Genomic DNA, 17,675 nt, shown 5'->3' with positions numbered 1-17,675 from the left:
GAGTAAGAAGTTTCATGAGCCAATGGTAACTAGCGCTGGTGCAATGACTGGAAGTCTATGGCATCCACTAGCATACTAGCAGTTATTACAGACTTCCTGTCTTTGCACTAACACTAGTCAGCAATTGCGCTAACGCTAGTTAGCAACTTCTGCATACAGAGACATACAAATATTATCCACGAGTTCAACTGACTCTGGGGAAGTAGATAAAGGGCTTCATTGCCAAAATCCTGAAGTATCCCTTTAAATATCATATGTTCCTTGCCAAAATCCTGAAGTATCCCTTTAAATATCATATGTTCCTACATTCTAAACACTTTAATCCTCTCTAGCCCCCATCGTCCTGCAATGAGAAGTTCCAATAGAAGACGTGAAGTGAAGGCTTAGCCCAGGTTTAATTAACAGACTACTCCAGCAGAGCAGCAGAACAGCAGCAGAACAGCATCAGAACAGCAGCAGAACAGCAGCAGAACAGCATCAGAACAGCAGCAGAACAGCGTCAGAACAGCAGCAGAACAGCATCAGAACAGCAGCAGAACAGCAGCAGAACAGCATCAGAACAGCATCAGAACAGCAGCAGAACAGCAGAAGAACAGCGTCAGAACAGCAGCAGAACAGCAGCAGAACAGCAGCAGAACAGCATCAGAACAGCAGCAGAACAGCAGCAGAACAGCATCAGAACAGCAGCAGAACAGCGTCAGAACAGCAGCAGAACAGCAGCAGAACAGCATCAGAACAGCATCAGAACAGCAGCAGAACAGCAGAAGAACAGCGTCAGAACAGCAGCAGAACAGCATCAGAACAGCAGCAGAACAGCATCAGAACAGCAGCAGAACAGCAGCAGAACAGCAGCAGAACAGCATCAGAACAGCATCAGAACAGCAGCAGAACAGAATCAGAACAGCATCAGAACAGCATCAGAACAGCATCAGAACAGCAGCAGAACAGCAGCAGAACAGCAGCAGAACAGAATCAGAACAGCATCAGAACAGCAGCAGAACAGCATCAGAACAGCAGCAGAACAGCAGCAGAACAGCATCAGAACAGCAGCAGAACAGCAGCAGAACAGCAGCAGAACAGCATCAGAACAGCAGCAGAACAGCCTCAGAACAGCAGCAGAACAGCATCAGAACAGCAGCAGAACAGCATCAGAACAGCAGCAGAACAGCGTCAGAACAGCAGCAGAACAGCATCATACATCCAGACACCAGGGAGAGAGACTCTACTCCAACCCACAGGAGAGACCAAGAGGGGGATTACACCCCACATCAAGACTAACACCAGCAGCCCTCCACTGGAGAGGACCAGACATTAGACCCCATAACACAGACTCACCAGGCCCTCACTGAGAGACACACACACACACGCACACGCACACGCACATAGACACACATTGGGCCCAAGAACATAGGGTCACACACCCAAACATAGACACACATACAGAACATGGAAATGCACACACACTCTCTCCTGCTAAAAGGATGAATGTTGAAGTACCTACTCTACTATCAGGGCTTAGCCTTGGGCATTTGACTCAAGCACACACATCTCTTATATACTACTGTCTGCTATGAGGGTATAGGCCTCCTGGTATTCCCTAATCTTTCCTCCTCCAATCAGAAGGCTGGGTTAGCCTTACCTGGCCCCCTGGGTTAGCCTGACCTGGCCCCCTGGGTTAGCCTGACCTGGCTCAGACACGTCATCGTCATATCACACAGACACTTCCTGGTCTCTGTGGGACCCATCCTACCCATGATCCTCTCCTCCTCAGCTCAGAGCCCAGCAACCCCAGGCAGGGATTACTTTGTGATGAATCAGCGGTCACCCTGGTGACGAGAGACCCGGGTGCGACACAGAGGGGCTCAGAGGAGTGTACAGGCACTCAGCCGGAAAGCTGAATGAGCCATGTCGTTTCTCAAAGCAGATCACTGGATGTCTGTGTAATGTCACCCTGCAGAGGAGCCAAGACAGACTATGAAAACACCCAAGGACACAAAATGTGTTAAGCAGACTCAATACCAGTCAACTTATCCACCCTCGTCTGAGGAAATAAGCCATTTCCTACATAAGTATTCTATCAAAGTAGAGCCGCGAGGCATGGATATGGAGGGGGATTGACTATGGCTGGAGTACTCCATCCTGTCTCATCTAGTACATTTAGCTCTACATCTCTTTACAGCCTGCCTACAAGCAGGATCAAACACCAGCAAGGCCATCGGGGCTGAAGAGATTTAGCTCATCCTGTAGACAAAATCATTCCATCATTTATGAGGTTGTTTTATAACCAACAATGGCCTCTTCATTGTTTTATGGTTGTGGTTCCTCCTAAACCCCACCCTGCTCAATCTGATAATAGATTAGAGAAGATAGTGGATGGATCCACTGTTGAATACTAGGTTGACAGTGGAAATGAGATGGAATCCACCTTGAGAAATCAGATTGTGGAGTGGGATACACACTGAAAATAATCCTGAGCAAATTCTGCATTTTTGCAGTCGGATGTACAGAAATCTTCCACTGTCTGACTTTCTCCCTTTCATATGCCTCTCATTTTGGAGGAAAAGAGAGATACATTAAGTGAAAAGAGAGATGGATGAAGTTAATAGAGAGATGGATGAAGTGAATAGAGAGATGGATGAACTGAATAGAGAGTTGGATGAAGTGAAACAAGTGATGGATGAAGTGAATAGAGAGATACATTAAGTGAAAAGAGAGATGGATGAAGTGAATAGAGAGATGGATGAAGTGAATAGAGAGATGGATGAAGTGAAAATAGTGATGGATGAAGTGAAAATAGTGATGGATGAAGTAAAAAGAGAGATTGGAAGGAGAGAGACACGGTCTGTATTCTTGGTGCTGGAGGGCATGTGGTTGACTTGGCTGGCTAACCCAGCAAGCTGTCAGAGCAGAGGCAGGTCAGCCATAGAGTGATTGGTCATACCATGGGCCAGCCCCTCTACCCTCCATCTCTACCCTGTGCTATGGATACATAGTGATAGGATGGAGATAGGACTGACAGTGATGTACTATGGATACATAGTGATAGAACGGAGATAGGACTGACAGTGATGTACTATGGATACATAGTGATAGAATGGAGATAGGACTGACAGTGATGTACTATGGATACATAGTGATAGAATGGAGATAGGACTGACAGTGATGTACTATGGATACATAGTGATAGGATGGAGATAGGACTGACAGTGATGTACTATGGATACATAGTGATAGGATGGAGATAGGACTGACAGTGATGTACTATGGATACATAGTGATAGGATGGAGATAGGACTGACAGTGATGTACTATGGATACATAGTGATAGGATGGAGATAGGACTGACAGTGATGTACTATGGATACATAGTGATAGAACAGAGATAGGACTGACAGTGATGTACTATGGATACATAGTGATAGAATGGAGATAGGACTGACAGTGATGTACTATGGATACATAGTGATAGAATGGAGATAGGACTGACAGTGATGTAGTATGGATACATAGTGATAGAACGGAGATAGGACTGACAGTGATGTACTATGGATACATAGTGATAGAATGGAGATAGGACTGACAGTGATGTACTATGGATACATAGTGATAGAATGAAGATAGGACTGACAGTGATGTACTATGGATACATAGTGATAGAATGGAGATAGGACTGACAGTGATGTACTATGGATACATAGTGATAGAATGGAGATAGGACTGACAGTGATGTACTATGGGGAGCGTAATTATTTGGTTTGTTTCCCATGTCATTAAAGGATTAAGAGTATTTCAGAGAAAAAGCCTTGAACTACATCCACACCCAACAGCCAATTCAAACAAGCCAACAGCCTTCCAGGAACATACCGTATGATGTCATGGCTAATAGGGACATGCTGTAAAACCCATAGCATAGAGAGGTACATTTAAATCATTTTTAGACTACTGGTATCTTGGAGTTCAAAGTTCACTCACGTCACACTCTCACTTCACTCACCTACTCAAATTCAATGTAAGGTCTTTAGTGACATGGGAAACAAATGTTTACATTGCAAAAGCAAGTGAAATAGATCATGAACAAAATTACTTTCAAAAGATCCAAAAAATAAAGACATTTCAAATGTCATATTATGTCTATATACAGTGTCGTAGTGATGTGCAAATAGTTAAAGTACAAAAGGGAAAATAAATAAACATAAATATAGGTTGTATTTACAATGGTGTTTGCTCTTCACTGGTTGCCCTTTTCTTGTGGCAACAGGTCACAAATCTTGCTGCTGTGATGGAACACGGTGGTATTTCACCCACGTCTCAGCTTCATGTAGACTAACAGAGCAGACTCTGGCTCGGCTGTTTTCACCAATTTGCCATGAACCTCTCTGAGACAAATAACTGCTACAGAGCTGCAACACACCAACACCCACTGGGCTGCTCTTTTCTTCTCCCTCCCTCTCTCTCCCTCTCTCTCCCTCTCCCACCCTCTCTCTCCCTCTCCCTCCCTCTCCCTCCCTCTCTCTCCCTCTCCCACCCTATCTCTCTCTCCCTCCCTCTCTCTCCCTCTCCCTCCTTCTCTCTCTCTCCCTCTCCCTCCCTCTCTCTCCCACCCTCTCTCTCCCTCTCCCACCCTCTATCTCCCTCTCTCCCACTCTCTCTCCCTCTCCCACCCTCTCTCTCCCTCTCTCCCTCTCTCTCACTCTCCCTCCCTCTCTCTCTCTCTCCCTCCCTCTATCGCCCTCCCTCTCTCTCCCTCTCTCTCTCTCTCCCTCCCTCTCTCTCCCTCTCCCACCCTCTCTCCCTCCCTCTCTCTCCCTCTCTCTCTCTCCCTCCCTCCCTCCCTCCCTCCCTCTCTCTCCCTCCCTCTCCCTCCCTCCCTCCCTCTCTCTCCCTCCCTCTCTCTCCCTCCCTCTCTCTCCCTCCCTCCCTCTCTCTCCCTCTCTCTCCCTCTCCCGTCTCTCCCGTCATTGGAATTAGCAGAACTTAACATTTTACAACTCTTATGCATCAGAAAAAAGAGAGGGATAAAATGAATTTATACAACAACGTTAAGAGAGAACAAGATGTGAGAGGGTTCTCCTGGAACTCTGTGAGAAAAAGACCAGACAAGAGCTGCCATCCCTGGGTCATGTAAAAACTAGTTCATGAAACACTGTAGCAAATAAATAATTAGTGCAGTTGAAGGAAGGCCAGGAGAGGACTGAGACTAATTATATTTCAATGTGTGGCAAAGAGAGAGAGGGGAAGGGGAAGGAGGGGTAGGGGAGAAATGAGGGGGCAGGGAAGAGAAGACACTGACTGAGCGAGGACAGCGGTATGAAACAGAATCCTGATGGATTTCATACGTTGGGATTTGGGTAGTGGGTGTGGGGGTTGACATAAAGACCCTGGCTCTTTGAGGGCCAACAGATGTAGTACAAGGGATTTCCTGCTCAGGAGACAGGCGGGTACTCAGAGCAGTGGGAGTCTTTACACTGGCACTTGCCAACTGTCCCCCGCTGCTCCACCCCACCCCGCTCCATAGATGAGCCCCAGGCACAGCCCTGTGTCTTCCAGGATCAACCCTCTCTCTATGCACCCCGGGTCATAACCCTCCCCCACTCAGGAGCAGGATAGCTTGACATTGTGTCTAGGACTATATCAAGTGTGTTACTTAAGTGTTATAAAAGAGATCTATTCAAATATAAGATTGACAGGATCTCTATCTCTATCTCTCTCCCTCTCTCCCACCATCCCTCCCTCCAACTCTCTCAGAAGTTCCAAAAGAATAAAGACATGTGAAATGTCATATACATATACAGTGTTGTAACAATGTGCAAAAGTACAAAAGGGAAAATAAAATAACATAAATATGGAAATCTGAATGAAATATGTGCCTCTAATATGGTCATACTATAAATGTATATGTACAGTTGAAGTCAGAAGTTTACATAAACCTTAGCCAAATACATTTAAACTCAGTTTTTAACAATTCCTGACATTTAATCCTAATACAATTCCCTGTTTTAAGTCAGTTTGGATCACTACTTTTATTTTAAGAATGTGAAATGTTAGAATAATAGTAGAGAGAATTATTTATTTCAGCTTTTATTTCTTTGATCACATTCCCAGTGGGTTAGAAGTTTACATACACTCAATTAGTATTTGGTAGCTTTGACTTTAAATTGTTTAACTTGGGTCAAACGTGTCAGGTAGCCTTCCACAAGCTTCCCACAATAAGTTGGGTGAATTTTGGCCCATTCCTCCTGACAGAGCTGGTGTAACTGAGTCAGGTTTGTAGGCCTCCTTGCTCGCACGTGCTATTTCAGTTCAGTTCATTGTTGGGATGGTGTTCTTCGGCTTGCAAGCCTCCTCCTTTTTCCTCCAAACATAACAATGGTCATTATGGCCAAACGGTTATATTTTTGTTTCATCACACCAGAGGACATTTCTCAAAAAAAGTATGATATTTGTCCCCATGTGCAGTTGCAAACCGTAGTCTGGCTTTTTTATGGCGGTTTTGGAGCAGTAGCTTCTTCCTTGCTGAGCGGCCTTTCAGATTATGTCGATATAGGACTCGTTTTACTGTGGATATAGATACTTTTGTACCTGTTTACTCTAGCATCTTCACAAGGTCCTTTGCTGTTGTTCTGGGATTGATTTGCACTTTTCACACCAAAGTACGTTCATCTCTAGGACAGAACACGTTCCCTTCCTGAGCGGTATGACGGCTGCGTGGTCACATGGTGTTTTATACTTGCGTACTGAGATCTTGGCTGTTTTCTTTTGATTTTTCCATGATGTCAAGCAAAGAGGCACTGAGTTTGAAGGTAGGCCTTGAAATACATCCACAGGTACACCCCTAATTGACTCAAATGATGTCAATCAGAAGCTTCTAAAGCCATGACATCATTTTCTGGAATTTTCAAATCTTTTTAAAAGCACAGTCAACTTAGTGTATGTACACTTCTGACCCACTAGAATTGTGATACAGTGAAATATAAGTGAAATAATCTGTCTGTAAACAATTGTTGGAAAAATGATTTGCGTCATGCACAAAGTAGATGTCCTAATCGACTTGCAAAACTATAGTTTGTTAACAAGAAATTTGTGGAGTGGTTGAAAAATGAGTTTTAATGACTCCAACCTAAGTGTAATTAAACTTCTGACTTCAACTGTACATCTCTCGTTCTCTTTCTCAATGGAGTGACTCAGAACTCCAGAGAGCCATGTCTATCCATGTGTTCATGAGCCCAGCAGTGAGCCCTGTGCTGTGCTGTGCTGTGCTTGTGTGATCAGTAGCTCTGTGCAGCCAGCCAGACAGCCAGCCAGGCCACTAGACAAACAGCAGACCCCAGTGTTATATCTCTGTCAAGTGGAGCAGCGTGCCGTCCATTACCTCACTTCACTATCTCACCCACCGACCCTCCAGGCAAGCAGGAAGCTATTCTTAGTGCCTCTCAGCACTCTGTAGTCTGTACTGTACAATGGGTAAGAGGAAACTACTTTGATACAGCCAAGGTTGATAGTCAACTGTACACAGCACTGCATGTGTGTGTTAGTGTGTGAGTGGAAGAGAGAGAAAGGAGAGCGAGAGAGAGAGAGAGGGCAGAGAAGGAGAGAAAAGGGAGACCTACACAGTGGCACCTACACAGTGTTAACACATTAACACACAGTAAAAAGTGAGAGATGAGGATAATGGTCGGCCCTTTGGAAGACTGTCTCTAGAATACCTTTGTTTTCTATTTCGTTAAGTCTAAAATTGTTTCTGGCTTTGATCCTTGTTTTAACAGCTGCAGTTAAAAAAATCCCAGAGTTCTATGTTTTGAGTAAAGAAAGCATAAAAAACTAGGGTGGGGAATTTTTGTCATTCTTTGAAAGGCAGCTGGATACTGTACATGACTTAATGTAGCCTGCAGTGCAGTCAGAGGACTCTAGCCTGCTAGAGAGCAGGTTCAGTCAGCCAGTCAGTCAGCCAGTCAGTCAGCCAGTCAGCCAACCAGTCAGCCAAGCAGTCAGCCAGCCAGTCAGTCAGCCAGTCAGTCAGCCAGTCAGCCAGCCAGTCAGCCAACCAGTCAGTCAGCCAGTCAGCCAACCAGTCAGCCAGTCAGTCCTCTCTGTATTTAAACAGTACATCTCTATCTCTCTTTGCTCTCCATGCTATTAAATAGGAACAAAGCTGTCTCAATACTTGGCGTCTCCATTACAAATACAAAGCAAACATCAATAGAGAGAGAATTAATCCAACCTTGTCCCTGTTTGAGTATCGACAGTACAGTATAGTATAGTACAGTATAGCATAGTACAGTACAGTATAGTACAGTATAGTATAGTACACTATAGTATAGTACATTAGAGAATATTACATTATAGAATAGTACAGTACATTATAGTATAGTACAGTATAGTACATTATAGAATAGTACAGTATAGTATAGTACAGCATAGTACAGTACAGCATAGGATAGTATATTATAGTATAGCAAGGCATAGTATAGCACAGTAGAGTTTAGTACAGTATAGCATAGTACATACCAGTATAGTACATTATAGTACAGCACAGTATAGTATAGTACAGTATAGAACTATATATTATAGTACACTATAGTATAGTACAGTATAGTATAGTACACTATAGTGTAGTATAGTACAGTATAGTATAGTACAATATATTATAGTACACCATAGTATAGTACAGTACTGTATAATACAGTATAGTATAGCACATTATAGTATAGCACAGTATAGTATAATATAGTACACTACAGTAGCGTACACTATGGTATAGTTTAGTACAATACATTGCGGCACACTATAGTATAGTACAGTATGGTATAGTACAGTATAGTATAGTACAGTACGGTATATTATATTATAGTACAGTGTGGTATAGTATAGAACATATAGTATAGTACTGTAGTACAGCACACTATAGTATAGTATTATATAGTATAGTATATTATATACTTTTTTATTTATTTGTATTTAACCTTATTTAACTAGGCAATTACAGTATATTATAAACTGGGTGGTTCAAGCCCTGAATGCTGATTGGCTGAAAGCAGTGGTATATCCTATCTTATACCATGGGTATGACAAAACATTTATTTTTACTGTTCTAATTATGTTGGCAACCAGTTTATAATAGCAATAAGGTACCTCAGGGGTTTGTGGTATATGGCCAATATACCACGGCTAAGTGCTGTATCCCTTAATACAGGTTAATTAAAAAAAGAATAAAACAATCCATAAGAACAGCAATTAGCCCTGGTATATTGGCCATATACCACACCCCTCGTGCCTTATTGTTTAAGTATAGTATAGTATAGTATAGTATACAGTAATATAGTATAGAATAAACACGACTACCATGATTCATGGTGAATGCATTAACCTTGTCTATATTAAGAGGGTCGGATGGAGAGATTGCGGCTCTGTACTGTGTGTCATTAATGATAAACCAAACAAACTGGGTTAGCTCGCCTCAACCTGGCAAAACATGACTTGTTGTAACTTATGTTTACAGTCGCTCGAGTGTAGGAGGACTGTAAAAGCCAGGTCGTCAGAATAACAGTGTTCTTGCAGGGCTCTGAGAGCTTGGTAGAGTAAACACTGTTAATGCGTTAACTTCCTTCTCTGGAGTTTCATGAACTCACCGTAGAATTAGCCAAAAAATCCTGGGAATAAAACGCTAAAATGTCAAATGGATAAACTAGGATAAATTTGAGATTCGGCTAACATTTTTCAGCAAACACAAGCATGCAAAGTCCAAATAATGTTTTTAAAAGGCCTGTATACTCTGTCCCTGTCCTGAAGTTTAAACAAGGTCTTGTAAAAGCTCAGTGCTTAGTTTTCTCTGCTCTCTCCTTCTCTCTCCTGCAGGGTTCTATCCTGGCTGCTCCGACAACAAAATGATATGTGGGGGAGTGTGAGTGGTAGAGAATGGGGGTCAGAGAAACAGAGTGAGACAGCGAGAGAGGGCTGCAGCTCAGAACCTTGTCATTATGGGTCCTTTTGAACCTGGTCCAGAATAAGCAGCCCAGTGCTGTGGGCAGGGCCAGGCCAGCCACTGTCTCTACTCTGGCCTGCACCGCTCCAGTCCTGCTACCATCCTGCTCCAGCCAAACCTCTTGTTCTTCTACTTGAAGAACCCACCTCTGAAATAAATACCCCATATCGTCCACTTTTGGGGGGAATATTTTTAGCATTCCAATTTATGGAAACTGGGGCCCTGTTTGACTCTCTGTTTATTTTCCTTGATATTTCTATTTGATGTATTCATTGGGAGGCCTTCAGTCTTTCTGAAGGCAGGCCTCTAACCATGCAGGGTGAGTGACTGAGTGAATAAAAGACAGCAGAGGAACAGTCATCAGTTTGGGGCAGCAGAGCCTGACTCTGGGGTGAGATCTAAGAGATGAGGACATGACACTGTCCCCACCACCACTAACACACAGGGTATGGTTTCAGCTGCGGTCTTCTGTGACCAACCCACTGCTACTATATTCCCATGGTCCTCCCATGGTACCAGGCTCTCTCATTTCAAAGGCAGAGGCTTTGAAAGCAACAATTGAATCCTTTTTTATTCATCTTTTTAATTATGGCTATTTCAATTATCTTGAAATACTGCTCTGTTGTAGTACACACCTGATGGTACATCAAGAGTTATAAGTATACACAACATCCACAACCAAATACTAAGAAGGTATAGTAACTCCACAGCTGACATACAGAATGTATCTTGCCTGCTCATGTGGCCTTTAGTATTCATCCCCACTTCCCTACACACCATCAGATCCTCCCCTCCAGCCCCAGCCAGTCACCAGCACCCTAAAAAAGACCACCGCCCATCCCCCGAACCCCTCTCTTTCGATTAGATTACAATGAGGGCCTTGGTGACAGCTCCTAGACATGCTTGAGAAGCGGTTGATATCTGCGATCCTCTTCTCAACGTTCCCTCTCCAAACAGCACAGATAATGTGTCTAAGAGCTGACCTCAGACCAGCCATTAGAGACACAGTACAGATGACATGTCTAAGATCTGACCTCAGAAACCAACCAGCCTTGAGGACATATTTGTCAACACAGAGCACCAATCATTATGCTAAGAGTTAAATGACTAAGCAGCGATGTCCGTCCTCTTTCTATGTACTCTATATTATCCAATGTCTATTTGTTTGAAAGCTTTTAGCCCCAAACCTTTCAGCCTTGTCACTGACCCTCACAATGATGGAATGCCCCCTCCACATCAAAGCAGGTCCATCATTAAGACCGTCTAGCAGGCAATAAAGAGGAGCTCCACTAGTCTAGTCTACAACCAAGGAGACAACTGAGGTAAGTAACTCTCTCTACTAAAAGAAGACCAAACACAGATACAATGACTGAACTGATTTGTGTATAAAAACTCTGATCCATCTCCCTGACAAACACCAGAGCTAGAAGGACAACAGAAAGCACTTTGTTCCTATTGTAGCTCCTGACCCCCTACCAAGGGCCCTTTACAGGAGCACCCCCCCCCCCCCCCCCCTGGGATGCTCAGGCCAGCTGCCCCCAGGCCTCCCCAGCCCTACTGGGGCAAATGGGCCAAACTCATCCTGAACCATCTCCTGTGAGATTATCCAACTCAATGAGCACATTGAGGGGGAAATAGAGTAGGAAACTGGAGTCTTCTATTCAGCCCCAGCTCCAGTCTAAACCCCCTTCTCTTCCATTCACACAGAACCCAGAGGCCCAGAGGCCCAAGAGGAAATAAGAAATGCCCCAACATGAGCTGCACTTACATGCTACTTCCAACGAGGCGTTGTGGCTGACAGCTTCTCCCAGGTAGTTGCGGGCGACGCAGACGTAGGAGCCCTCATCCGGTTTGGAGCGTCGTCCGTGGACGATACGTAGGAAGAAGAGGGAGCCGCTGGGCAGCAGCATGCGTTGAGATCGAGGGTTGTCCCGGTCCGTTTCTACCCGCTCCCCGTCCTTGTACCACTCCACCGTGGGGCTGGGCCGCCCCTCCGCCTTGCAGTTGAGGGTGGCGGGCTCCCCCTTGGACACGATCAGGTCAGAGGGGTGCTCTACGATCCGGGGTGGGGAGTCCTCCTGGCGCAGACGGGATCCTGGGAAGAGAAGAGGAAAGAGAGTTGAGAACACTATATTTTAGGGGTCAACAGGCCAGCTAGGACTCTTTACCCTATCCTTAACTAGTGCTGTAAAGTACTTCAATAAAAATACTTGAAAGTACTACTTAAGTCGTTTTGGGGGGTTTCTGTACTTTTCTATACTATTTATATGTTTGACAACTTTTATATTTATTATGTAATTTTTATTCCATACATTTTCCCTGACAGCCATTTTGAATGCTTAGAATGACAGGGAAATGGTCTAATTCACACACTTATCAAGAGAACATCCCAGTTCATCCCTACTTCCTCTGATTTGGCAGACTCACTAAACACACATGCTTCATTGTAAATTATATCTTAGAGTTGGAGTGTGCCTCTGGCTATCAGTAAAATAAGAAAAACAAGAAAATGGTGCTGCCTGGTTTGCTTAATATAAGGTATTTGAAATAATTTATACTTTTAATTTTTAAAACCAAATACCTTACCTGAAGTAGTGAAAGTTACTTTCACTTTTACTTGAGTCATTTTCTATGAAGGTATCTTTGACTGACTGATCTTTGACTGACACGACTGGCTTCATCACCGCCTGGTATGGCAACAGCTCGGTATCCGACTGCAAGGAACTACAGAGGGTAGTGTGTAAGGCCCAGTACATCACCGGGGCCACGCTTCCTGTCATCCAGGTCCTCTATACCAGGCGATGTCAGAGGAAGGCCCAAAAAATTGTCAAAGACTCCAGCCACCCTAGTCATAGACTGTTCGCTCTGCTACCACATGGCAAGTAGTACCGGAGGGCCAAGTCTAGGACCAAAAGGTTACTTAACAGCTTCTATCCCCAAGCTATAAGACTCCTGAACAGTTCATCAAAGGACTACCTGGATAATTTGCATTGGCCCCCTTTTTTTACACTGCTGCATCTCTCTGTTCATTATCTTTATTTATTTTACCTTTATTTAACTAGGCAAGTCAGTTAAGAACAAATTCTTATTTTCAATGACGGCCTAGGAACAGTGGGTTAACTGCCTTGTTCAGGGGCAGAATGACAGATTTGTACCTTGTCAGCTCGGGGATTTGAATGTGCAACTTTTTGATTACTAGTCCAACGCTCTAGGGCGGCCTAGTTACTTTACCTCTACCTACATGTACATATTACATCAATTACATCGACTAACCTGTAGCCCGCACATTGACTCGGTACCAGTAACACCTGTATATAGCCTTAGTTATTGTTCTTTTATTGTGTTACTTTTTTAAACTTTGGTTTATTTAGTAAATATGTTGTTAACTCTTATTTTTCTTAATACTGCATTGTTGGTTAAGGGCTTGCAAGTAAGCATTTCACAGTAAGTTCTACACCTGTTGTATTCAGCCTTTGACAGTAAGTTCTACACCTGTTGTATTCAGCCTGTCACAGTAAGTTCTACACTTGTTGTATTCAGCCTGTCACAGTAAGTTCTACACCTGTTGTATTCAGCCTTTCACAGTAAGTTCTACACCTGTTGTATTCAGCCTTTCACAGTAAGTTCTACACCTGTTGTATTCAGCCTTTCACAGTAAGTTCTACACCTGTTGTATTCAGCCTTCCCAGTAAGTTCTACACCTGTTGTATTCAGCCTTCACAGTAAGTTCTACACCTGTTGTATTCAGCCTTTCACAGTAAGTTCTACACCTGTTGTATTCAGCCTTTCACAGTAAGTTCTACACCTGTTGTATTCAGCCTTCCCAGTAAGTTCTACACCTGTTGTATTCAGCCTTCACAGTAAGTTCTACACCTGTTGTATTCAGCCTTCACAGTAAGTTCTACACCTGTTGTATTCAGCCATCACAGTAAGTTCTACACCTGTTGTATTCAGCCTTCCCAGTAAGTTCTACACCTGTTGTATTCAGCCTTCACAGTAAGTTCTACACCTGTTGTATTCAGCCATCACAGTAAGTTCTACACCTGTTGTATTCAGCCTTCACAGTAAGTTCTACACCTGTTGTATTCAGCCTTTCACAGTAAGGTTTTTTACACCTTTTGTATTCGGCACATGTGACAAATTAAATCAAATTTGATTTACTTTTACTCAAGTATGACAATTGGGAACTTTTTCCACCACTTTCTTTAACACTATTACATCATCTGTATGTGTATGTGTAACTCTGAAGATGACATGACAACAAATTAATTGTGATGCATAGGAACAGAGAGAAACGGTAGCAGGTTATGTAAATAAGTAATCCTAGACAGGTGCTGATTATATGCACAGCAGCAGAGAGCAGTTCAACAACCAGTCAGAGTGGTGTCACACTGTCATTACATAATACAGTCACTTAAGAGCTGAGCAATGCTACAATAACTTCTCCTTTAGAGCTGAGCAATGCTACAGTAACTTGTCCTTTAGTGCTGAGCAATGCTACAGTAACTTGTCCTTTAAAGCCTTTCATTACATACAGTAACTTGTCCTTTAGGGCTGAGCAATGCTACAATAACTTCTCCTTTAGAGCTGAGCAATGATACAGTGACTTGTCCTCAAGAGCTGAGCAATGATACAGTAACTTCTCCTTTAAAGCCTGTCATTACATACAGTAACATCTCCTTTAAAGCCTTTCATTACATACAGTAATGTCTCCTGTTGAGCAACGCAATGCTCCAGCTATGTACCCCTGTCATTTCCCACATCAAAGACATGAGGCAGAAATGAGAGAGGGAGAGATAAGAAGAGCAAGCACAGACACACCTTACAGCTTTGTGTCAATCAACATCCATTGGGAACAGCAGTGGGAACAGAACCCACAATCCAAGGTGTTGCACACACCATGCTCTACAGACCGAGCCACACAGGACCACATCAGTAGAGACCCAGTAGAACCCACTAGAAGCTAATACATGAGGCAGCAACATGGCAGCCAGTGGCTTTAATTGCTAATGACATGTCAGGTCTTTACTGCTGCTCTGAGACCAGTGAGCTGTGGTTATCAGACCTGCTTTAAATGCAAATGAGCATGGTGTCGTAATGCCTGAGGGATAGAAGATGGCACGTCTGTGTGTGTGTCCAACCCTGCACCCCGTATCTCCCCACATCGGCCTTTGGAACCCATTCAGCACCAATTAAAGGGAGCTGGGACTAATTGGTGGTACAGGGCCACAATTAATTAACCCAGCATCCCGTGGACTTGCCACACTGCCTCATCTGTGCCCTCTCTACTCCACCCATCCCCCATTCATCCCCCCATTCCCCCTAAAGCATGGTGCTGAGAGAGCATCTTCGTGCGGTGGGCCATGAGGGAAGTCAGCAGAATTGGAGGCAGGCGACGCCGGGTCAATATGAACCACTACTACTCAAACAGGGAGAGGAGCCAATGGAACATCATTAACACACTACCCCAAAAATACAGAGTAGACTCACTAGACCCCATTCACTCATTGTCACTCCCTTACCACAGACTTTATGATGGTGCTGTGTTGCTTCTACTGTGTCTTTATTCTTCATGTTTATGTGGAATATTGGTTGTCCACAGTGGAGGAGGAAATGGTGATAGTGAAGTCTGTATAATGAGGCAGTAAGGTGAAGCAATATCATTATAACAGTGTTGTGAAAGTAATTCCTACTAGAGAACGACCAATATGGATTTGTTAGGGTGGATGCCTATACCGATTTTTGGGAGTCAAGGAGGCCGATACTTTATGCCGATATTCAATACCATTACATTTGAAAATTCCGATGATGGAATTTCCCAGGGACAGCCGTGTACGCATTAATGCATACATTTTAAAATCAAACAATAGATTTGACTTTTTGTCTGTTATTTAACTATACACCAACATAATGGTAATAATGTTGTTTGAATGGTAAATCTCTTGATGAATTGGGCAAATGAAGATAGCATAGCCCTATTCACAATACAGGTAGGAGTGTGTGCATGCATTGAGTTATTGAGCTTGTTTTGGCTGATCAGTGGAGTCTACGGTGCTACAGATGACAAACAATATGTTTGACTTCCATTTGGGACTTATATTAGCCTACCGATCAACAACATTTGCATAGAAGCATCACTTCAGCATGTCACGCTTGTATGGAAGGACATGATATAGGCCAGGGTACTTAAGTACTATTTGAGAAGGTCTGGTCACACAAATTACCGTCTGGATAATGTAATTTATTGGCGTAAAAAGGTTAGTTATCATAATATTTGCTAACAGGTCACATAGCTATCTGCTAACTAGCTATCTTATTTATTGCATGCATGTCTGGGCAGGTCAACATGTCTGGGCAGGTCAACATGTCTGGGCAGGTCAACATGTCTGCGCAGGTCAACATGTCTGCGCAGGTCAGCATGTCTGGACAGGTCAAAATGTCTGGGCAGGTCAACATGAGCCTTATTATTAGTGAATTCAATAAAATCATATTTGCAACAGGAGTATGATTTTGGACATTGTGTCAATTCATAAATCCCTCAATACTACACCTTTCTGTTTAAGAGTGAACTAGCTTGCTACTGCTGCAGTATTGCTACATAGAGGGTCTTTCGGGAAAGCTGAAGAGTCGATAGCTGATAGACTTGAAAAGGCCAATGTCGGCCCAATATATCGGCTCGGCCAATTATCGGTCGTTCTCTAATTCCTACACTGGTTTCTTACTGATGAGTGGGTATTACTGTAATTATTAGAGAGTTTCACTTCTAAAGAGACGCTCAGGGAGTTATTACTGCATGTCTGTGTGTGGGTGTTACAGAGAGATACAGAGAGAGAAGAGAGAGACACCCAGAGCAAAAATCGAATCTATTCCTCCATCTCACATTTTATGAAGCCCACTGTAAAACATGTAAGCGTCCGTCTCAGATGTTTAAGCCCGTTGCATCTTTCTGTCTGAGCCACTCCTAATTATCCACCATTAGTAACCTGCTCCCATCGCAGCCCTTTGATCCTGCAGCCTGCATGCTAACCAGGACAGCGTGGCTAACCAGGCTAGCGCAGCCTAGCCCTTTGGTCAGACAGCACATAATCGGGGGAGGCGGTACGCTAACACCCCTCGCTAGGCTATACATCCAAGACTCTGCCGCCGCCCAACACCCACCACAGCCCTTCACCAGAGAACACAGGCATGCCAGTATGTTTTATTAAACAGGCCTTTGAAGAGCTCTGCAGTCTATCTGCCTGCTCTCCCCTCCCCCATTGATTTATATCCTGCTTAATTTAGAGCCATCTGAAGCAAGGGGTTTGAGGGTGTACTATTAACCATTTAGATTGGCCAAACTGTGGGACAGAGCTGTGTGGTAGTTAGTGTTTTTCTCTCCTTGCTTCCTGACTGTTTACAGCTGCAGTTCACTTTCAATCTTCTTGATTAAGGCTTAGAATTTATCTGATGTTTTTGCTAACAAGTTGTTTTGGGGAAATATGAATGGAAGATAACATGAGTATACTCATGCTTGGACTAAAGGCATTCAAGTGAGATGTGAGTGAGGCCATTAGCATCTGTGTGAACGTGCATGTGCATGTATGTTTGTTCACATATCAGTTACACAGTATTAGTGTTGGAAAGATGTTTGACAGACACCTTGGTGAGGGGGGGGTGGCGTCACTAATCCCTCCCCAGGGGTGAACACTGTGTGTGT

At 43.7% G+C, this 17,675-nt stretch overlaps 1 protein-coding gene across 1 annotated transcript in view; it reads right to left on the bottom strand.

Annotated features, from left to right (window-relative positions):
- LOC139385488 (roundabout homolog 1-like) overlaps nucleotides 1-17,675 on the bottom strand; it is a 400,054-nt gene that overhangs the window by 268,723 nt on the left and 113,656 nt on the right. The window contains exon 3 of the mRNA XM_071130588.1: nucleotides 11,748-12,074. Within this exon, the coding sequence (XP_070986689.1) occupies nucleotides 11,748-12,074 (327 nt within the window). The remainder of the gene's footprint in view (nucleotides 1-11,747; nucleotides 12,075-17,675) is intronic.

Source organism: Oncorhynchus clarkii, chromosome 27 (genome assembly GCF_045791955.1).
Source record: "Oncorhynchus clarkii lewisi isolate Uvic-CL-2024 chromosome 27, UVic_Ocla_1.0, whole genome shotgun sequence".
Classification (NCBI taxonomy): Eukaryota; Metazoa; Chordata; class Actinopteri; order Salmoniformes; family Salmonidae; genus Oncorhynchus; species Oncorhynchus clarkii.
Note: the sequence above shows the minus strand (reverse complement) of the source record. Positions and strands in the feature narration are given on the sequence as shown.